The sequence below is a fragment of the Phyllostomus discolor genome, chromosome 11 (assembly GCF_004126475.2).
Source record: "Phyllostomus discolor isolate MPI-MPIP mPhyDis1 chromosome 11, mPhyDis1.pri.v3, whole genome shotgun sequence".
NCBI classification, from domain to species: domain Eukaryota; kingdom Metazoa; phylum Chordata; class Mammalia; order Chiroptera; family Phyllostomidae; genus Phyllostomus; species Phyllostomus discolor.
The window spans coordinates 70,036,237-70,059,275 of record NC_040913.2 but is presented as its reverse complement, the minus strand read 5'-3'; the positions used below and the strand labels follow the sequence as shown (position 1 = coordinate 70,059,275).

Below are 23,039 nucleotides of genomic sequence, written 5' to 3'. Positions count from 1 at the left end.
AGAGTTTATCTTTTGTTCTGGCTTCTGACCCGAGAGAGGGAGGGAAGTCCAAGCTCACCTTCCCGGCGGCATTTGGATGTGCGTCCCGTTCCAGCAGCACCTCCGCCACCCGAGCCTTCCCATACTTGGCCGCCACATGGAGAGGGGTAAATCCTTTCTGAGGAGAAACACAGGCTGTCAGAACCCTGGGGAGCCTCAGCGGTCCCCCTGGGGCAAGGGCCCACGGCGAAGGGGGTGTCCGGTACCACCTTCACAGGCAGGGAGGCGCCAGTCACACGCAAGGCACAGCATCCCTGATCCCTCTGGAAACCGAGGTCTGGCCCTCAGCAGGTTTCCCCGTCCCACCCACCCACCGCACCTCCTGACCAGCCTAAAACCATCTTTTGTTTTGATTCGATCACTAGCCCCTTGAGGGCAGGGGTTGAGGCCTTTCTCCTCCTTGTATCTCAGAACCTGTCTGATTCGTCTAGAGCTGGTGCTGAGCTAATAGCGATTCCCAAACAGGTGGATGCAGGCTGACGGGTGAGTGAGAAACCGCAGCTCGCCGCCTCGCTGGGGCAGAACAACGAACGGCATGTCAGGCTCACAGACGGTGGCAAGCCCTGTGGGTGCCGGCCCTCCCTGCTGCTCCCAGCACAACTGAGACAGCACAGGGGAGCGGTGGGAAGGCACGCCCTGTGCCCCTGGCCCCGCAGTGACCAGCCCGTGCCAGTCACCTGGGGAACAAGAGGAGAAAGGCTGTACCTTGGTCATGCACGCCTGGGAGCTTCCTTTTCCAGAAGGGCCAGGGCGTTTCCACGTGGCCCTCTCGGGCTGCAATGTCAGGGGGGTGTGCCCGGCGGTGGTGGCCAGGTTGGGGTTGGCATTGTTTTCCAGCAGGAGCTTCACCATGTTCGTGTGGCCAATGCGAGCTGCACAGTGAAGTGGGGTCTGGTCATCCTGGAACCCAGGGGAAAGAAGAAAAAGAACGGGACAGTACTAAGGTTACCTAATCCAAAGCTTCACTTTACAAAGGAGGAAGATGATGCCCAGAGAGGCTAAGTGATGTTCTCAAGGCCACACAGCTGGTAAGATGAAGAGATGGAATTCAAATCACATCTCTGAGTTACAGGAGCCCATGTGCTGTCTGTTACAACAACCCCTCGAGTCAGTCGCTACTTCGACTTAGTTGCCCAAAGGCTCAGCCTTCCCAACTGTGAAAGGGGAATGATACTATCGAGCCCCTAGGACTATGGTTCGGATCAAGCAGATGCTGTGTATCAGAAGTTCCACACAGTGTTTGGTACGTGATAGGCGCTCGATAAGTTGTGGTGGAAATGACTGTCTCCTGAGTCTCCTCAGCGGACACTTGTCTTTCCCTTTAACACCGCTTTGGGGTCCTTAGAGAGTCTAAACCACTGAAGGGGCGAGGGGACTTCTCACCCCATCCTGCCCCTTCCTGTCTATGCCCGATGCTGAAGGGCTGTAGCGGGTGAGGTGTCTGCGTTAGGACACCCCCCGGGGCCTCCCTCACATGGCCCCAACAGAAATCAGAGTCCTAACTCCTAACAGAGCCACTGTCACCTGACAGCTAGGAAAGCCTCCTCTCGGCCAAAGCCGTTCAGCCTGCAAACTCAGTAGCCATTCTGACCCTTCACTCACTCACAACATGCGGGAAGCATCTGTTTTCAGATCAAGTCATTCCTGACTGGTTTTCACCAGCCACCCTTTCTTTAAAAAGTTGCTTTTCTTCTTATACTAAGACCTTAACCACTGTGAAACCCTGTCAGCCCCATAAACACCGCAGGCCGGCCGTGCTGCTTGGCCGTTCCTCATCCTAAGAAAACAGAGCTCCGACACAAAGCTGTCTCTGGTCTCGTCAGAGCAGAGCCCCTGCAAAGCAGAGCCTGCGTGCTCAGTGCATCGGACCGGGAACCTCTGTGCCGCTGGCACTGCAAGCCGGGCTTCTAATGAGGATGGATTCCTCCTCACTGAGCTTGAATTGCTTGCATCCTGGGATTCTTCCTGCCTCCAGCACGCACCTTGGCCTTGGCATTGACTTTGGCTTTGTTCTGGAGCAAATATTTGGCGACTTCTGTGTGCCCTGCCCTGGCTGCCATGTGTAGCGGGGTCTCCACTTTCTGTAAAATAACAAAATTATAGATGTGTTAATACATGCCGGGTTTCTGAAAGGACACACGCAGGGCTCCGGAGTATGAGCCTGGAGAAGCTTGGCTGGTTTCCGTCTAAGAGGTGGGGCTGCCCCAGCACGCAGCTTTTGTGGCTGTTGGCCTGCTGATGCCTGGGGCATGCGTGCACGCGCGTGTGTGTGTGTGTGTGTGTGTGTGTTGGTGGGGAGGTGTCCAAGTATACTCGCAAGCAAACCCCAGAGCTCGTGAATGCTTAAAAATGCAAATGTATTCCCAGACAACACTTACAGAAGTTCCGAAGTTATTGTTCAAAATAACCCCCCGAGACTTACAGACGTGTGACAAGTTTTACTGGAAAAGCGTCCGTACATAAGGACGGTCTCCCCAAGTCTGAAGCCTCTGCTATTCTGAGAATTGCACTCCTGTCCGAGGAGAGATCCGGGGATCACTGGCGAAAGCTCCCCTTCTGAGCTCCTGGTGCCGAGAACGAGCCCTTGCTGTGCCCATGGGCTTACCACGTTGGAGACGTTGGGCGACGCCCCCCGCTGCAGGAGGTTCTTCACGATGGGCAGGTGCCCCATGAAGGAGGCCACGTGGAGAGGGGTCAGGCCAGACTGGAACAGACAGAGAGGAATGAGGAGAGGGGAGACTTTCCCATTCCTCCAAGGAAGAGACACCCGGGTGTAGTTAAGGCTTTCTTATTTCTAGCTGCTCCAGAATGGTTTCCCAAGAGAAGGGAGTTAAATGAGAGGGGTTCATTTCCAGGAGAAGGGTTAGAGGAGAAACAAATCACTACAGCGTGATTCTGCCCACGTTTACCATTCAAAAAATTATATCTGATTTTGGAAAGTGCCCTGACACTTGACACATATGTCCTTGCCTTAGTCACCCCTGATTTGTTCCTAGAAGCAGTCTAGGCTGGCAGGTGCCCACACGTAGCTACAAAGAGCTACTCCCCAGGAGGCTGCTGGAGGAAGACCATGAGGGTGATCACCCGCCAGTCTGCAGAGTCTCTCCTACCTCGGTGACAGCGTCGATGGAGGCCCCTGTCTTCAGCAGCAGCTCCATGACACGGATGTGGTTCTTCTTGCAGGCGATGTGTAAGGGGGTGAAGCCGTTCTGCAGCCCCGCACAAAGGAGACAGACAGACACACAGGCACTCACGGACCAGCCCACCGAACGCCCAGACCGCCTTGCTGATTAAACGGCAGCCTCTGCCCAAGCCCGTCGGCGATTTCCCACAAACCAGAAGTCAATTACTGCAAACCACCGAAGAGGCAGGTGGCTCTCGCCATGTGCACCAGGCGTGCTCCTGAGCGTGTTGTCTGTAAACCCGCTTTAAAAATTTAATCGTATTTTTGGATGTGCGAGAAGAGCCTGCTGTTTAAAGTTTCCTCCAGGGGAAATTTACAATAAAGAGTACTTTTGTGAAGCAAATCATGCTCCCTCTTCCTGGAAACCGACGATCACTTTCAGTAAAATGGATTTCTGTACATCAGCTCCGCTCTGAAGTGCTATGCTAGACGGTGAACCCCACGAGGGCAGGGGTGTTTGTGTGCTTGTTTCCGACTGCCTGCTTGTTTCTCCAGGACTTTATGCCCCCAAAGCAGTGGCTCTCAAAGATTTTGCCCCCCCACCCCAGCTCAGGGTCCTCTGGCAATGTCTGGAGGTATTTCTGATGGTCACAACTTGAGAAGGAGTGCCATCAGCACCTGGCAGGTAGAGGCCAGGGATGCCGCTAAACATTCTACAGGGCACAGGCCAGGCCCCTGCGACAGAAGAATGCCAGGCTCGACACGGCAACAGTGCTGAGGCCGGGAGCTCAGACTGCCTTAGCTCAGTGCCTGGTGCGTGGGAAGAGCTCGACGGCAGCTTTCTGGGCGAATGAATGAGCCACCCTTGCGGTCGCCGGGGCTATTTTGCTGCTGAAGTCTCTTCCCCTGGGAAGGGGCAGAGGGAGACGGTGGCCATGGTCAGGCTCTGTGCAGAGCTCCGGCCCCACCAAGTCCCTGACCCACACAGGAGGGGACTGGCTTTAGGCCTGAACTCACCTCTACATGAGCAGCATGAACACTCTAAGCCTCTCAGCAGAGGAAGGATGCTTAGCTCAGGCCATTTCACTCGCCCGCAAAGCAGATAAAAGAGCGAGGCAGTCTCTAGGAACCCACTGTCCTTCAGCTCTGGGCCTGGCTCAGATGGAGTGGCACCCCCACCCCAGGTGCACACCATGAGCGCTGCTTCCAGAGCCGGGTCTCCTGGGCCCAAACCCTCCCTGACCTCGGCCTGTTGCTGGGGGCCACAGTCTTTAGGGGCTCCGGTCCTGCCTGTGTAATGCCACGCCTCAGGAGCCTTCACACGCACCGACACCTTCCTGAGTCTCGGAAGTAGAGCCAGGTGCCAGCTGGTGCCCGTCGCACAAGGCCCAGCCCTGCAGCCCTGGTCCTGTCCCACCTCGGCCCTTGCCCCTCTGGCACCTGCTCCAATAGCCTCCCACTCACCAGGGCTCTGGAGTTGGGTTTGGCCCCTTTATCCAAAAGGACCTTGGCCACCCTGTGATGGCCACAGTGGGCTGCCACGTGGAGTGGGGTCAGGTGGTCCAGGGTGATGTCATCTATCTCCGCGTTGTATTGCAGCAGAAGTCGGACACAGTCGAGGTGGTCTCCCTGAGCCGCCATGTGAATGGGGGACAAGCCGTTCTGGGTGAGGAAGGAGAAAACAAGTAGTCACAAAGGCTTCTGGAGATGGAACGCAGTGATTCGGGGCGATGACCCCAACCGCACTCTCTGCGTCTTCCCCACACGGTGCTCGGGGTGGCTCCCGAGTTCGCGCTGGCCTCGGTGCTCACGCAGGGCTCTGACTGGACTGCTCTCTTCCTTCCCACCTCGCCCTGGCCACGCAGCCAGCTCCAGCCAGGCCCACCTCTTCCCGACCACCCTAGACTTTTCTTTTCTGGACCACTCACTGGGACCTTATTCATAGGAAACCTGTCAGGTGTGTGCATCTTCTCTCCTTACCCACAAGCTTTTTAAGCTCAGGGACCACCCCTGGTGTCTCTCACGTGCCCACAGTGCTCTGCACTTGCATGTAATGCACGTAGCACAGTCCTAATCAATGTGGTTGGAATGAATGAGTGATGATAAAATGGAACTCGGAATCCCTCTGTTCTTGGCTCCTAACAAATACATATCACTTAAAAATTTTGTTAAGTGGCCCTGGCCAGTGCGGCTTAGCTGGTTAGAGTATTATCCCATAAACTGGAAGGCTGTGGGTTTGATTCCCGGTCAGGGCACATACCTAGGTTGCAGGTTTGGACCCCATTTAAGGCACATATGAGAGGCACCTGCTCTATGTTTCTCACTTACATTGATGTTTCTCTCCCTCTCTCTCCCCCTTCCCCTCTCTCTAAAGTCAAAAGCATGTCCTTAGGTGAGGATAAAATAAATTTTGTTAAGGATCCTCGCTGTTTCTTAGGTAGCAATTTATTTTTAAAAATTAAAGACAACCATGGCTGTTGTGGTTCAGTGGATTTAGCGCTGGCCTGCAAACCAAAGGGTCGCCAGTTCAATTCCCAGTCAGGGCACACTCCTGGGTTGTGGGCCAGGTCCCCAGTAGGGGGCACTCAAGAGGCAACCACAATTGATGTTTCCCTCTCTTTCCCCCTCTCTTTCCCTCTCTCTAAAAATAAATAAATGAAATCTTTTCAAAAAATAAAGACAGAGGAGACTCATTCATTCAAAAAAGGTTAATTAAATGATTGACGTATATCAGGTATGGGTAAAGCTCCAGGGAAACGGAAGAGAACAGACAATCTCTGGCCTAAGGAAGCTGGCAGACTAGTAGGTAAAAGACACAGTAACAGATACATTGTTCCTATTCAGTACGATGACATCAAGGAAATCACAGTTGAATCACAGAGGTACACAGGAGGGTGGATCCAGAATGAGGAGAGGAACACAGGGAGAGAGGGCTTCCAGGAGGAGGTGATCCTTGAGCGAGGACGGCACCAGGAAGCTGAAAGGGGAAGACTCTCCCAGCAACGGAAACTGTGTGTGCATGCCAGAGACTGTCGTCCTAGGGGACTCAGGGACCTGTGTGCTGTTAAACACGCAGGAGAGGCACGTGTGATGGGGGTGTGGGGCGGGGCTGGAGCGGCAGGCAGGAGCCGCACTATGAAAAGACTATGTATGAGCTAAGGAACTCGGACTTTGGCTTTTAGAGAGTGATGATTGAAAGAGGATTTTCAGCAAGAGGGAAACACAGTTGGGCTGCACAACAGCTGATTTGCACGTTATGGTTGAACTGTGATCCCTCAAAATGCACATGGTGAAGTTCTAACCTCCAGGACCTCGACAGGTGACCTCATTTGGAAACAGGGTCATGTGGCTGTTGTGAGTCGAGAGGAGGTCATCCGTGTGGGGCCTGTTCCAATACGACCGCTGTCTTATAACAAGGAGAAGTTTGGACACAGGCACACACACGGAAAACGCCGTGAGCAGGTGCGGGAGAGAGCTGGGCGACTGATGCTTTTACAAGCCAGGGAACGCCAACAATTTCTAGCAAACCGCCAGAAACAGGTCCTCCCGCTCAGCCCCCAGAAGGAACCAGCCCTGCGGGCACCGGTTGCACACTTGCAGCCTCCAGAGCTGCCAGACGGCAGCCTTGCGTGGCTGAAGCCACCCGGTGGGTGGGACTCAGGGACTTCAGCCCCAGCACACCAACCCAGTTCAGACACTCACTGCATGTTAAAAAGGTCACACCACATTTCCCAATGGAAAAGAAAAAAGTTATCAGTAAAGAATGTTCAGATCTACCCTTTTTAGCCCCATTCCAATACTCCGGGCAATGTAAAATCATTCCTAACTTGGGACGCTGGTCAGTCTGCACACAGGGCCTCTGTGGGAAGATGCTGAGAATGTCCTGACGCAATAATGTAATCGGTAGTAGCAAATAGACCTTCACTTATCTTTTTGCTTTTATATGTATTTTCAAAGATGTCATCCCGGCAGCCTGGACAGGGAGGAGTGGAGCTCTCCAGGTGAGGAAACAGGCACAGAGAGAGCAAGAGACACCCTCAAAGGCACAGAGCAAATCAGCCACGGACGAGCATCACCCGAGATGTAAACCTCCCCCCTGCGCTGCCTGCCTGGTGCTGTACATCACGCCCCAAAGCACAGACAGCTCTGCAGAAGGCTCGCATGACGATTGGTCAGGGAATGAAGTGGCTTTCCGGTTTGAATCCTGCTACCATTTTATGACAGAGACTTCTCACAGGAAACCTCCAGAGTGGCCGCAAATGGGCCTGGTTTCTGCTCTGCTTCTCTAAATGCATGTCCTCCAGAAACCTCACCCCAGAAAAGGGGACAAAGGGCCCGGAGGCCCTGCAGGCAGCACCAGGGTGGCCTGGCTCCTGCAGCTCCGGGAAGACCTGATTTTAGAACCGAAGGATGGGCCCTCGCTCGGCTTGCTGATGGTCACCGAAAAGAGTTGTTTTGTTTTCTTTTTAACTTTACTCCAGTCTGGCCCAGGGTCTGGAAAATTTTCCAAGGGCTTAGCTCCTGTCTCTTCCAGAGCCGGGGTGACATAGACGAGGGTTGATCTAAAGCTATGGGCAACGACAGCCTGTGGGTCAAATGTGGCCTGCTGCCTGTGTTTGTAAATAAAATTTTATTGGAACACAGCCACTAATTTGCATAGTAAGCATGGTTGCTCTCCTGCTATCCAATGGCAAAGTGGAATCACTGAGACAGAGACCACGGCCTGCAAAGCCTAAAAATATTTACCGTCTGGCCCTTAGAGAAAATTTTGCTGACCCTGATCTAGATACTAATTAGGGCTCCTGTGTGACAGGCACTGGGGTAGTCACACACACACACACCGGCTCAGCTAGTGGTATTAGGGTCACTGTTTCTCAGAAATGGGATTCGCCCCCAGGTTGGCCTGACCTGGGGCCCTGTGGAAAAGATACTGTTCATGGAAAGGAAGCACGCACCTTGGTTTTGGCTTGGATGGGTGCCCCGTGGTCCAGCAGGATCTCTGAGATTCGCACGTGCCCATTCCGAGCTGCACAGTGGAGAGGTGTCAATTCATCCTTTAAAAAACAGAGTCACAAAGAGAAAGCCCCAAAGGCACCTATCAGAGGCCATTGGAGAGAAGACCATCCCCAGCATTGTTACAGCCACAGAAACACGATGCTTCCTGAAGGACCAGCTGGATTCCACCACCATCCCCTTACTGTCTGCTGCTGCCCCCTGCTCCCGCTGTGGGCTGCTCCTGGAGGCGACAGGCCCGTCACCAGCTGGTCACTGAGAATGCCCCCTCCCCCACCCCACCCCCCATCCCCTGGCTTAGGGTGGCAGGCAGAACTCCCTCCCCTGGCCTTGCCACGGAGCTCACGGCACCCACCTTGGTCCTTGTTTCTATCTGGGCCCCGCGGTCCAGCAGGAGCCGCACCATGATCACGTTCCCCCGGCGGGAGGCGATGTGCAGTGGCGTGATGCCGTTCTGGAGGGGAGGGACAGAGCCGGTCAGGGCGTGGCATGCTCCTAAGGACAGCACAGCTGCAACCGCACCCCCACCCTGCCCCCCACGCTGCAACCACGGCAGCACTAACAGCCACATTAAGCCGATCATTAGGACATTTCTTGCCCAAGGAAGATGTCAAAACATGTAAGGACACAATAGCACTGAGGTTAATCACAGTGAGCTGGCCAAGCCCAGGTCTCCCATGTCAACAGACTGGGCTAGGAAAACGCCAGCCCCCAGCCCTCCAGGTGTCCCTCCTCTGCAAGGGACAAACAGAGGCTGAGGGACGTGTGATCGGAATCCCACCAACGAGGAGCCTTCATAGAGCCCAGGACTACCTCACCCACAGGCATGTCTGCAGTCCGGGGGGGATCAGGCTGCCATGGGAGAGGCGGGAGCACCCCAATTCTGCACACCCCCGAGTCCTAGGTCTGCCAGAGAGCCTCACCTGTGGCGTGAAGTTGACACTGGCTCCCCTGTTGAGGAGCAGCTGGGCCACGTTGAGGTTCTCGTAGTGGGCTGCGATGTGGAGGGGGGTGAATCCTGTCTGGGGCACGACAGAGGGGGAACAACTTGTCACATGCCATGTACTGTCATTTGCATCTCAGAATCAGCCCAGGATTCTGAAGACATGGGTGGGTCCGGAGGACCCTATACATGCAACAGATTTGGACTGATGAGACCACCTGCTGAAAGTATCATGCGAGTCTGCGATGAGCTACATTCAAACGCTAGGTGAGACATTTGTCTGCAAAGCTACATGCATCCCTATGTTTGTGGCGGCATCATTCACAGCAGCCAAGACAAGGAAACAACCAAAGTGCCCTTTGACAGATGACTGGATAAAGATGTGGTACATTTTTACTATGAAATACTACTCAGCCATAAGCAAAGATGAAACACTGCCATTTGTGACAACATAGATGGACCTTGAGAATATCACGCTAAGTGAAATAAGTCGGCCGGAGAAAAGTTTAGAACCATGAGATTTCATTCATAGTTGGGATAGAAAACTGAAAGCCACGTGAACAAACAGGGAAAACAAACAGACAAGATCTCACAGACACGATGACGGACAGCATGGTGGTTGCCAGGGGACAGGGGGTGGGGAGGCAGTAAAGGGTAAGCAGGTCAAACACGTGGTGACGGAAGACGACTTCACTTTGGGTGGTGGGCTCGCAATGCGATACGAAGACCATCTATCACAGAAATGTACGCTCGAAACCTATGTAATCTTATCAGCCAATGTCATCCCAACAATTTAATTTTTAAAAATACCAACAAAAGAAGAAAACTTATCTCCATACAAAAACCTATACACACACAAAAAAGCTAGGCACTGCCTCCGAGTGACCCGCGTTCTCGGTTTCGTGGTTCCTGCGGACAAACCACAGGCCGGCCTTCCCCCAACTCTGCAGGGCCCCTCATCTGAGTGCTCACTTACGGGAGGTTTTAATTACTTCATGAAAAGTGGAATGGGGGATCTATGATTTGATTTTTTTTTTTTTCAGAGAGAGAGGGGAAGGAAGGAAGAGAGGGAGAGAAACATCTACTGGTTTTCTCTCATACACAACCCAACTGGGGACCTAACTGGTAACACAGGCATGTGACCTGAACAGGAATCGAATAGGTGATCTTCTGCCTTGAGGGACGACACCCAACCAACTGAGCCACACTGGCCAGGGGTGGGGGGGTCCCTGACCTTAATTTAGCCCCCTAAAAGAGTGCCATGACTCTGCTGTTCAGTCAGAGGCAAGCCCCATGTCTGGCCCCTTGCTGGGTCCATCGTCATCTTTCTGCCCCATAACCTCAGGCCATATGTCACCAAGTCAGCACCTTCCAGGCCAATTCCAGTGACCGTGGGGTGGGGGGGACTCTGAGAAAAACCAGTGTGAGTCCATTCCCACCGTGAGACAACAAATGAACAGCCTAACCTTAGAGAGTGTGGATCAGCAGCAACTCGAAACATTACACAGCACGTCCGGAGCACTAGCTATCCAGGCCCCTGGGATGACCCTCCACCAGGGGGCAGCCAGGAAGGGAGGGTGGGATAAAATTCTGGAGCACCGCCTGCTGGGATTCCCAGGTTTCACTGGGCCAGAGACCCGTCCTGCCCTCCTGGACACTCTCCTGGGTGGCCTGGAGTGGCAAGGGCCTTCCCTGCTCCATGCCAGGCACATTTTTCTCGGTGTCCACCAAGGACTCAAAGTGGAGCCCTTACATGTCCCAGTGGGGACTGCAGGCACTGGGGGGCCAGTGCCGCATGTGCACGGGCAGCACCATCTCTGGCCTGGGCCAGGGCTCGGGGAAGTTACTGGGGACCGATGGTGCCTGTGTGACCCGCAGGTCTCTGCGGTCTGGAGAACTCTCCCGTTCCTCCATCGGGCTGCCCTCACCTTGGAAAGCACGTCTGGGTTGGGGTCGTTCTGCAGAAGCACCGCAGCTGTCCGGGTGTCATCGTTGCGGGCCGCGATGTGCAGGGCGGGGAGGCGCACCTTCCCTTTCGTCCCGTAGTTAATGAGGTGGGCCACCACATTCTCGTGGCCCTGCTGCAGAGCCACGGCCAGAGGAGTGAAGCCATCCTGGCCAGAGGGGAGGAGGAATGATCAGTTTGCTGTGACCGTAACTGACCACTGGCTTTGCTCAAGCCAGGACACCCACCTTCACACCTCAGGGCTCTCGTGACTGCCCAGCCCTCGGCCTCCAGCTCTCTGCGCTTCAAGGCCCTGCTGTCCTCAAGCTCCGCTTGGGTGCCCCTCCTCCCAGAAGCCTCTCTTGGCCCTGCCCTCCCTCTCTGCCGCCTCACAGAACCTACAGCAGTTTTTCCTGAGCCCTTATTTAACTTCCCTTTAGAATGTGTTCCTGGTCTGACCGAGTGTAGGGGAAGCATTTTACTGCCTCGAGTTTCTTTTCCTACCCTCCTCTCACCCCATCTGCTGGGGCCAGGACAGCGCCTTAAACGTGGCAAACGAGTGTTCATTTATTCATTTCACGAATATTATTGAACACCTGCCAAAAGCTAGAAACCGCATCAGGCACTGAGAATTTGATTGTGGGTTAGTCCTATGAATTCCCTCAGTTGTATGCCCGGACCCCACGAACTGGCTAAGCAGAATAACAGAATCATGTAATTGTTGTCTTATAGTGTTGAAGCTCAAGAGAAGCCTGAGCTTGAACTTCAACTTTATCACTTCAACAATGACACAACTCAGGATCCAAGTGACTTGTCCAAGGTGCAGACTGAGTTCATGGCAAGAGCCTTCGTCACTAAGGTCCAGCGCGGGCTTGTCAACCACACAGCACCACCCCCTCCCTGCCCCCGGTCCAGCAGTCAGTGTGGGCAGTGTGGGTTACGGTGCGAGTGACATGCTAGACTCTGATGTCATTTCCCTGCTATGTGTCTGGGCATTTCTCAAGACCCATGACTCTGTCTGTCACTGCCTGGCAGAGCCGACAGCAGCCAGGATGAGGGCAGTGACCTGCAGGCCGAGAGCCCTCGATGCCACTTCACATGAATCGTGACACACGCTGTGCCTCAGGCTGAGCCCCAGGAACACGCGCCCCCCCCACAACCTTGTCCTGCCCCTGGAGACCTCGGGCATGGAGGCCGTTTCCCCAGGTACTCACTTCTGTGGCTACGTTCTGATTAGCTCCATTCTCCAGTAAGAACTTAACCACTTCTAAGTGATTCTCTTGTGCTGCCATGTACAGGGGTGTGAAGCCTTTCTGTAAACCAAGAGAAAAAGGCATTGCAATTCTCCCCCAGAAGTGAGAGATGCTAAAACCCGTGCACAATTCTCTCAACTCGAGGGCATGAGGCTCTCTCCACATCCTGTTTTCACCTGGCCCACAGGCCAATACCCCACCCACATCTCCAGGTACAAACACATGTTGCCCTTTGAAATGGTGCAGTGGGGTTATTACAAAACGCCACCAGGTGGGGGCGACACTCCACGGAAGTCTGTTCCTGCCCCTCCCTGCCATCGATCAGCCTCACTCACCCACTTCCCCTCTGCTTTCACTCCCCATGTCCCAGCAAATATACAGCTTCTCTCCCCATTTTAGCCAACAATGAATATATTATTTGGCTGGTTTACTGAGCAGGGACGAGGCCCACACGACTAACCACATCATGCTTAGAACGTGCAGAAGTGTGAAAAAATAACAAAGATGGCTTCTTCGCTGCTTGGAGACACAACACGGATAACTCTAGACTCAGCTACACAACGTGTGTACTGCTCAGTAGCCAACGTGCCCCCGGTGTGACAGGTGCACGGGTGAGGAGGAGAGGCAGAGCCCTGGAGAGCAGGGGCCAGACAGAGCCATCACCTGCGACTGGGCATTGACGTTGGCGCCATAGTTGACCAGCTCCCGGACCACCTCGTCCTGGCCGGCGAGGGCGGCGATGTGCAGAGCCGTGTTCCCTTTCTGAAACACATGGGGGAGGAAGGAGAGGAGGTTTCCCACCGGGCCTGCATGGGCGGCTGGTGAAGGTACAGGAGCGGGGATGCTGTCTGGGGTACGCAGTGGCTTTCTTCGCAGTCAGAGCGGGTGGGCAGCACACGTGACCCACGGTACATCTCGAGATAGTGCTGAAAGCTCAAGAGGGAACTTCTTCCTGTTCTCCATGAAAACTAATGTCAAAGGCACTAATCTGTGGCTAGGAGGTGCAAGATCTCGTCACCTGCTAACAGACAGTGTTGCTCAGGACCCACACTAAGGGTTGGCCAGGCAAGCCGGCCTTCTTTGGACTTCCAGCATCTCCCAACCTGTAACTCCGCAGGACCATGAGGAGCCCCCAGGGAGCCTGGAGCGCTGCAGAAGAGGAGGCCTGGAGATGCCACGGGCTCAGCACCCTGCACACTGTTACGGTGACACCCACTGAGCAAAAGCTGGACCCAAGTGGACAGAAGGATTGAGAGAAGAAGAGAGTGAGAAAAGTGCCAAGCAGAAAAAAAAGGGTAGACATTATAAAGGAGTTCAGAGATAATATGTAACTATGTGATAATATGTGAACTATGTAATGCATGCAAGGAAAAGAAGAAAAATATGATAGTATAGGTGGAAATTAATAGAATAAAATCTGGCAAATGAAAATACAAAGAAAATATTTGAAATATTAGTAGGTAAATCTTACGAGCAAGCGTTCACCGAATAAGAGAGAAAAGTCAGAAAGAATAAACAGTGGAAGAAAATGAGAGACATGTTTGTTTTACAGTAAACTTTTTAAAAGCTGAGAGCTGACAACAGAGACTAAGAAACCAGCCAGGTTCTGAGAAGGTGAATGTCACATTCAGCCTTTCTTATCCGGATTCATTCAGGAATTTAACAGTAATTCCTCGGCAGGGTCGGGTCTAGAGGGCCTCTTCTGTTCCAGGAGCCTCCTTGCCTGGCCCCTCCCTGCCTCCTGGATGTCCTGAGGCGGGAAGGCCAGTTCCCCAAGGATGACTCACCTACTCGACCCCAGGGGACCCAGGCTCAGTGAGAGGCGGGCAGGACAGGCCAGGTGGGAGGAAATGGGCCCACAGCTGGACCCATCTGTCCCTCCGCTACTGGAAGAGCCGAGATCTCAAACGACCTTGTTTCTTTCTAGTTCAGATGGTGTGTGGTTTTAACAGGGACTTCAAACCCACTGCATGTGCTCTGGTCCTCTGACGCCTGGGAGAACAGGGTCCCTGGTGGGCACAGGCAGAACTGAGCAGCACGGGGCCCAAGCTCTGTGGCCACCGGGTCACCACCACCCCGAGCACCCACAGGCGAGGGAGTGGCCCCACCCAAGGTGCCCTGGGGGCCAGAAGGGGCTTGGGTCTCCTCATCTGAAGCGTGGCCTGCGGCCTCCTGAGCCTTTGTGATATCTCCTCAAGTCTCCCTTGATAAACAAAAGGGTTCTCCTCAAATCTCCATCAAGATTAAGTGCCAGAAATGAGTGTTCAGATGCTAATTAGTAATTGTTCATAGAAGTCCAAAGAGCCTGCCTTTAGAGGCCTTGGCACTTGGGTCCAACTCGCTTGCAGTACAAAGTGGAACAGGGCAGCTGGCACCAGAACCTTGTCTGGTAACCAGGACTCAGAACTCCAAGCTCTCCATCTGGAAGGAGGAGGGGCACGGGTCCATTCCCTTGTTCCTCACACACTGAGCACGTGTGTGTCGGACGCCAGGAGGGACGTGGAGGTTCAGAGACAGAGAGCTGAGACCCAGGCCCCTCGCCCTCCAGAAGCTGTGTTGAACATCTCTGGCACCTGCCCCTTCCTGCCTGAATTCAGTCTATGCCAGCGCTCTCCCCGTCTAAACCTTGTGAAGGGAAGCCAGTCAGATGTGGAGCCCGCCCTGCCTGGGGATCTCGGCCAGGCCATCTGCTAGGTCCGGCCTGAGAGCAGCACTGGTGATGAATGAAAGCCAAGGGAAGACCCTGGGAAGCATGGGAAGCAGAGTCCCCTCCCCATCCACACACACACACACACACACACACACACAGTAAGCCTCAAGAAGGTCAGGAGTCACAGGGAGAGGGGTTGTGGGCCTCTGGTGTCTCCGCCCCTCCCTCAGCAGGAAAGACTTCTTTGCTCTATTTGACCCACCCAGACCCAATGTCTGCATTTCCAGGGATCCCAGAGCTCGTGGAAGGAAGGATGGCTGCAGTAGGTGCCCGGTGATTGCGGGTGGAGGGATTCCAGCTGTATCTCACCCTCAGTTTGGATACTGAGCTCTGGCCTCTAAGTGATGGAGATGGCCGAATGGGAAGAGAATGCATTTCTTTTGTGCTTTTAAAATTTCTAAGCGCAGTTGAGAAAACTACATCGGTTTGGGCTTTTTATTCTTTTTTAAAGTCTTCCTCAGACTTTCGAGCCCTGATACAACTCCCCAGTCTGCCATGACTCCTCCTTGGCCCACAGTCTCAGTGTCACCTTTTCTCCCCGCCCCCAGATGGCACTCAGAAACGCGGCTGGCTTATAACATTCCTATAAATAACAGAGATGCACCAAGCATTTGCAAAATAACAATCGAAGGGGAAAACTTGAAGGAGTGGCAGTGCGGCAGCGGAACGTCTGTGCAGCTCTCGGGGGAGGGCCGGGGGAGGAACGCCGCCCCGGCCCACGCAGCACCTGTCAGATGGCACGCCGCTCGCTCGCAGCCAGGCAGGTGAGAGCGTCAGGAGGCAGCGTCCCCACGTCCCTTCACCCGCGGAAGGGGCAGGGGAGGAGCAGCTGGTGTCTGTCGTGGCGTTAGAGGAGGATGCCCACAGACACTCAGAAAACGCGGTTCCGTCTGTTTTACCTGTGAGATCTTTTCACCTCCGGGAAATGACATGAAAATTACAGAATTTTACCTCAAGAGATGATTCTACCTTCATAATATTTTGGTGGTGCACTTCATAACCATAAATTATATCTGTTCTCTGTGTAGTGTTCTCCCCGGTTCTGGAGAGGCGGCAACATGTTTGCTGCCTGGAACTGAAATTGAGGCTGACAGGGGGCCAAGTTTAGTAAATAGCAAGCGGCAAAGAAGAGGCTGGAGGGACAAGCCCGAGAGGAAAACCACAGGAAGCCACAGAGGAAGGAAGAGGAAACAGGAGTCTAGTGAATAAACAGAGGCAATTTTTTTTTTTTTGCTTAGTTTTGTGTTTCAGTGACGCTGCCTCCTGCTTAATGAACAAAGAAGATGCACGTATGTGAGAAATAACACGGCGTTGGCAGCCTGTGGGTGCGTTTGTTTTGTGGCTCTGGCTCTGGACGCAGGCCCCTGGTGTCTGCAGTCCACTGCAGCGGGGAGAAACAGACGGCTGGGAGAGGTGCCACTCAGCCTCTGCCCAGCGCCTCCTGTCCACGGCGGTCGGCCCGCAGAGGGGACGGGGCTGGGGCCGACTGAGAGAGGCTTGCTGGAGCAGAAGGGCAGGTGAGAGGGACCCGGACCCCTCTGCAGCCCTCGGGAACAACGCAGTCACCAGTGTGCACCGCTTCCTTCCTGGGGGCCAGGCGTTCCATACACTGCACTGTGCACTACATACACCACACTACATACACTGCACTGTCTCATTTGATTTTCACGCCATTCCTGCCACTAGGTATTATAATCTCCCTCTTGCAGATGAGGAAGTGGGGGCTCCTCGCAGGCTACATTGTTGCTTAAGGCCGCCGGGTACGAAGTATCTCGGGATCTGGGCCCGAGGCACCTGACTGGAGTGGACAGCGCTCTCAGTCCCTGTGTTCGAGTCAAGGACCCCGAAGAAGCACGAGGCCACCAGAAAAAGGGGCTCGTTTTCAGATTTATGGTCTCGTGATAAGGATAAGGCAAAGGCCTACTGAAGCTTCGTAGAAACAGGGTCCCGTGTTTTCAGGTGACTTCGGGGACTGCCAGGGCCAGGAAATGACTGTAGAGACAACAGAAACTCAGAAGCACGCAAACACAGCGCACCGAGGAAGGGCTGTTCTCTGGGCCAGGGTTTGCGACAGTATGCGATGGACCCCCACACTTGAATGTTCATGTAAGGCTTCCCCATCCCTGAGGGACGTACCTTGGTTGTCGTTTCGAGGATGATTTCTTTGTGCAGGAGTTCAACCACCATCTTCACATGGCCCTCTTTAGAGGCCAGGTGCAGGCCGTTCAGCCCATTCTGTAAGAAGCAGAGAGGCGGGAAGGCGTGGTTAGTGGGGCTGCACACCCTCGGCTCCCACTGGCTGCAACAGGGTCTCTTCCCTGCAAAGGGCCGGAAAGGCAGAGCCGGAGGGGTGGCATCAGTCCAAGCACTGAGCAGAGCCAGTCCAGCCTCTCTGGGCAGCTCCTCCGTGAGGGCGTCAGGGAACAGGAGAGCAGGGGAAGGGGGTGACAACAAGACCACCGCCCCCTGGACATGAACTGAGTGTGGGAAGCTCTCACAAAGCCAATGGGTGACCTTGAAATTCAGATCTTGCCTGGGCTTTCAGTCTCCACTAAATTGAAACCGAGTAGCTTCAAACCCCTGGTCCATTTTCATAGCAGCCACCAGAGAAAGGAAAGAGGCAACACCAGTGCCTCCCGAACATGTGCAGAGCTAGAGGTATATCTAGTGAAATAATACCCTTTGAAAGGAGAGCGTATGAAAACTAAATACCACCAGCCCCCAGCTAAGATTTCCTCACTGGAAGAATCTGTATGAAAATAGCTTCGCTGCCACCTTGCCATTTCAAATGTGACCAAAACTGACAGTTACATTTTAGGAAAAGGAAAAAATGGAACAAACATTTTCTGTGCCCAGTCACCCGTCCGCAAAAGCAGAACTCTCGCTCACCAGTGAAAGCCCCCACTCCGCTGGCCCCGCCATGGCTGCGCCCGCGCTGTGTTTCCCTTGTCACTCTCTCCCTCCTGGTCGTCTGGCCCACACACACACTTTCAAACTTTCTGGCAAAGGCTGACTTCGGAGTGCTACTTAGAGCCACAAATTACTCTGACAACATGACAGAACTAATGTCGATGAACTAAATTTCATTTCCAGCGGAGGAGTAGGTCTTGGCTCCACGCAGGAAATGGTTTCAGTCACTAAGCAGTCTCCATCCCCAACATTTGCGCCCTGTTCCCCTCCTCCTCCTTCCCCATCTGCGAGTGTCACCCCTTCTCCCTTCCCTCCTTCCCAGGGGGCGTCCCAAGGCCACCACAGGCTCTGGCTAAGGAGAAACACCCTGGCCACACAGACCACAGCGTGGTGATGGCCAGACAGAAAGATGAGGGTCCAGGGGAGGGAGAATAGGGTACGGTGTGGGGGGATAAATGGTGATGGAAGGAGACTTGACTTGGGGTGGCGAACACACAATAGAAAATTCAGATGATGTATTATAGAACTGTACACCTGAAACCTGTACAATTTTATTAACCAATGTCACCCCGATAAATTCAATGAGAAGTAAAAAATAAAAAGAAAGAAAGGAGAAAGAAAGAAGGAAGGAACCCTGGCCACCAAGATGGAGGGGCTTGGCTCTTGATGGTGTGATTTGAGGGCCCCTGACTCACCTGCCCTGAAGCACCTCCGCAGCCCCAGCATGGGTTCCTGGAATTCCTACCTGCCCTTTGTGTCAGGGCATCATTTCCAGGAGACTCCTGTTAAACCCAAATATTCTACCAGGAATGGAAATGCACTGACCCTCAACAGATTAGTCCCATTGCTTAACTGAAACCAGCAGAGGAAAGTAACAGGTAATTACTAAGTTAGAGATGCAGGGCAGGTACCCCATCCATGGTGGGAGAATGGGAGGTGTATACAACTCTCTTTGCCTTGGATCCTCCCACAGGGTAAACATAACAGGTGCCATGGATACCAAAGACAAGAGTGGGCTCCGAAGGGAACTTCACCTACATCCAATTTAGATCAGCACCGGCCCCCATTCCAAACACACAGAGTTTAATTGGCCAAATGCTTGCTTATCAGCACAGCCAGCCTCCCCAAGGTGTGTGGGGGTGAGGGGAGAAGGGTTGGGGGTGGTAGATGAGAGGGTCCCTCCACCAATGTTTCCCCATGCAAATGCCTGAAAATCTCCTTTAGATTTCCTCCTCTTGCAGATTTCGAACACCATTAAATGTAGGGTCCCAAGCAGTGTAAATCATTCACACCCCAGTGTGAATGAGCTTATCTGATAAAATCTAGGTCAGAGCCGGTTTTGATAACAGAAAGGGAGAAAGTGATTGAAGGCCAGACAGCGGTCTGTTAGAACAGGAGTCTGGGGAGGGGGAAGAGCGTTGGCCTGAAGGAAACCAGTTTCCTCAAATCAGTTTGCAAAACACAAATTCACTGAAAAGCAATTTGCCATGTGACTGTGCTCTGGGAGCCACTCCTTACGATTCTTTGTCCTCAGCTCTACCCCCCATTCCCTCAACCCCCTCAGGTCTGTGCTGAGAGCTGCAAGGTGCCTTATCTGGAAGTCCTGGAGCTGAGCGCAGGCACCCTGCCATCACTCGGGAATTGGGGTGGCTGTGGGAGCCGCAGCAGCTGCCGCGGTGGGCTTATCGCAGGGGACTCAGCTGTGGCTGCAGCAAGTGTGGCGGGTGCTGGCTGGGGGTTTTCGTGCTCACGTGCGTGCGCTGCACAATCACCCTCCACGAGCATCTGTTGGCCCCAAATGCCTCCAAGCAGGGAAACTGGCAAGTCTAGAAGGGAGACACCTCTGGTTTACTGCTGCTGCCCTGGGTGGCTGGCCCTGCTGCTGGGAGCCGGTGTGAGAGTCTCAGTCCAGGGGGATTCTGGACACACTGCCTGCGCAGGGAATGCTGGAGTCGAGAGCGGTGTTAGAGACCCTGACTGCTGAGGAAATCAGGGGCAGAGTAGTCAAGTGATGAGCTAAGCTCACAGAGCCTTTCTGGGGCACAGCCACGTATAGGACCGACCTGGGTTTCCCAGCGAAGGGGGGCGTTTCCCCCTAGGAACTGGGGTGCTTCTTTTCACCCTGCGGTGAAAGCACATTTCCCCTTGTTTATTACCAGGCGGCTTAGAGCTGACGCTCCGTCACAGTCGTCATCCGCAGGAGTCTGGCCTCCGCTGCTGGAGCTGCTCACCGGGGTCACAGTTCTGGTCCCCCGAAAGCCCTTCTCCTCTCCCCGTGTCACATGCCTCCCTCTCAAAGCCACACGCTTGGCAGAAGGCGACGTTCTTTAGCACAAAAGGGACCGTCTAAGCAGATCTGCGTCTCTAACAATTTCACTCCGCTCCCATCCCAATCCTGGTTCGAGGATCTCTTCCTTTTTTATGATTTTTAATTTTTCTCATTTTGTTTTAAATTTGTTTGCTTTCAGCATAGTCACCCTAAGTTATTGATGCTGACAAGTCTCTTATGGTGGCGATCTGAACCCAAGGCCCTCCTCAGAGCCACAGAGCAAGCCCCTTTGGCACAGCGATGACAGCTGTGTGGGAGAAACCCAGGAATGTAATGCAGACAGAGTCACACAGGAACATGTATGACAACCATTTGTCTCAATATAACTACAGTTGCAGTCGGCTCATGCTGAGTGTTTACTTAATCCGAGCAAACGTTTACTGAGAACCTGTTCTGTGCCAGGCTGGAGCTGAATCAAAGACACACTCTCAGCCTTAAAGAACTCACTTGAGTAGAGGAAACAGATGCATTAAAAATAAACGCAAAACCATGTGAAAATGCCCCACATGGCATGTATCAGACTAGAAGTAGCACAGAGGAGAAAGAAGTTGCTCTGTCAAGGTCAGGGAAGGTTCACGAAGGCTTTTACAAGGCAGCCTGTGCACAGCCAGTGCCGTAAGGTCATTACCAATGGCAACGCGAGTAGCCAGTGTCTGAGTTTAAATTCTAAACCCATGAGGCAAAATGTTAGAAACGGTTCTTCCAGATATCCTCATCAAGTGCCTTCCTCCTTCTTCCAGGAAGCCTCTGACTTCAAGAGATACACAGCATCCAAACCCACTGCAGCAGCTTTCTCCAGCAACTGGCCTCGGCGGGAGGATGGCTGGTCCCCAGCCAGCAGCCGACACCACTGACTGCCAGGAAACCGATGTAGTGCACACGTCCACTGAGGAGCTGGTATAGTTATCCTAGCAGATGCAGAGCTGGTCTGTACGGGAGACCACTTACGGGACCCAAGGAGTGTTTCGTGAACAAATGCCGTATTTCGTACTTTCTCTTCTAAAGCAGGTTTGATTGATAAAATAAGAAGGGTCAAGGGGTGTTAAGTTCCGTGAGCTATTTGTTCTTAGCTATAAGTATAAACAGAGATGAACTATATAAATAGATCGCCCCTTCAAAGCTAAGATCTGTGTGTTCTGCTTTAGTTAAATTGTTTGCTAAAAAGCAAGCTGCTGAATCTTGCTTTGCACCTTGTCATCTATTTCATGTAACTTTCACAGCCGAATGGCACACAGACTGCTGCGGGGCACTGTGGGGACAGGGAACCACACATCTCTCCCCCCAGATAAATGGGTGTAGAAGACAAGCAAGAAGGAGGTAGAGGAATATGAGAGTTAATGCTTCCGCTAAATTGGAAGCAGGGGAGCAAAGCAATAACTAGTTGTGGCCATTTCATAACCATATGCCTTTCTCAGAAAAACACCAGCTTGCCAGATTCCTCTTCCTGAACACTCCCCCCTTCTGGGTCTCCAACTCCACTTACGTTACACTAGCTGATAGTATCCCACCGCTCTTGGCCGCTCTGTTCTGCTTTTCTCTCCCCACTCTTTTTTTCTGCTTTCTTTCCATTTTGACCATTTCTCGTGACTGATCTTCAACTTCTTTGATTCTTCCCTCGGCTGTGTCCAGTCTACTGAGGAGCCCATTGAAGAAATTCCTTGTCGCCAAGGAAATGTTTTCTTTTTCTATTCCTAGCAATTTGCTTGACTCTTTCTTATCATTTCCATTTCTCTTCTGGAAGTCCCCATCTGTTCATGAATGCTGTCCACTATTCCCACTAGATCCTTTAACATGTTAATCACAGTTATTTGAAAGTCCATCTGATAATTCCAACATCCGGGTCACCTCTGAGCTTGGTTCTGTTGATTGTTTTGTCTCTTGATGACAATTTTTTTTCTCATGTGTGGGCTGTAATTTTTAATCGAATGCCAGACATTACGCATAGAAGAGCAACAGAGACCGAAGAAAAGAGCGTTTATGCAGCGAAATGGACATGCCTCTTCTTTTGGGATGTTGAGCATGGCAGGGGTGGGGGGAGCCGAGTCAATCCAGTCAAGAGTTGACCTAGGTCTGGGTTTTGTTGTCACCATCAATGCACCACAGCCTTCAGATTCCTCTGCAGGTAGGCTGCTATTACCTTGGGCCTGGAGTAGGAGCTGGGCGACAAAGGGTTTTTCTGAGTTCTCAACTTCCTGTCGGCTTTCAGCCACCCCTGCATGGCTGCGCCACGAACAGGGTCTTTCTCCACGCGCTCGCCCCTCTCCCAGCAGCAGTGTGCTCTTCCTTGTCACAGGCGCTGAGCAGGCCGGGGAGTGCAGTTCTTTGGGTCCCGGCCCAGATTCAGTCTTTGGCAGGCTGTTGCCTGGACCTCAAAAGTAGGATTTGGGGTTGCTTTTGTTTTCGAATTCTTTCCCCTCGCCTCAGTGGCAGCAAAGCCTGCCTCGTCTCTGTACTTGGTCTGGGGTGGAAGGGCCTTGCCTCCCTCCAGCAGCAGCAGAGGAGCACGCCCTCCTTATTCTGGTGGGATCCTGCCCTCGCCCGGGGCCAGACCGGGTCGCCTCTACCTTTCCTGCAGCGGCACCGGATCTCCGCGGTGTCCTTTGTTTCTACTCCTCCCCACGCAGAATGAATTTCTGCCGGCGGCCTGAAGGTGAGAGAGGGCTTCCTGTCACTTCTCCCGAGGGAAGAGCCCGGGGAAGCAGGCGCAGCTCTGTCTGTTCTTTCCCCACCGCCACAGCCGCCAGGGGAGGCTCCCTCTGGTCCCCTGACCCAC

At 53.3% G+C, this 23,039-nt stretch overlaps 1 protein-coding gene across 1 annotated transcript in view; it reads right to left on the bottom strand.

Annotated features, from left to right (window-relative positions):
• ANK1 (ankyrin 1) overlaps positions 1 to 23,039 on the bottom strand; it is a 229,778-nt gene that overhangs the window by 87,584 nt on the left and 119,155 nt on the right. Inside the window, exons 3-13 of the mRNA XM_028526395.2 lie at positions 17,164 to 17,262; positions 12,981 to 13,079; positions 12,279 to 12,377; positions 11,048 to 11,233; positions 9,100 to 9,198; positions 8,532 to 8,630; positions 8,119 to 8,217; positions 4,628 to 4,825; positions 3,150 to 3,248; positions 2,645 to 2,743; positions 2,022 to 2,120 (exon numbers count right to left, since the gene is read on the bottom strand). Coding sequence (XP_028382196.1) covers positions 2,022 to 2,120; positions 2,645 to 2,743; positions 3,150 to 3,248; positions 4,628 to 4,825; positions 8,119 to 8,217; positions 8,532 to 8,630; positions 9,100 to 9,198; positions 11,048 to 11,233; positions 12,279 to 12,377; positions 12,981 to 13,079; positions 17,164 to 17,262 — 1,275 coding nt within the window. The remainder of the gene's footprint in view (positions 1 to 2,021; positions 2,121 to 2,644; positions 2,744 to 3,149; positions 3,249 to 4,627; positions 4,826 to 8,118; positions 8,218 to 8,531; positions 8,631 to 9,099; positions 9,199 to 11,047; positions 11,234 to 12,278; positions 12,378 to 12,980; positions 13,080 to 17,163; positions 17,263 to 23,039) is intronic.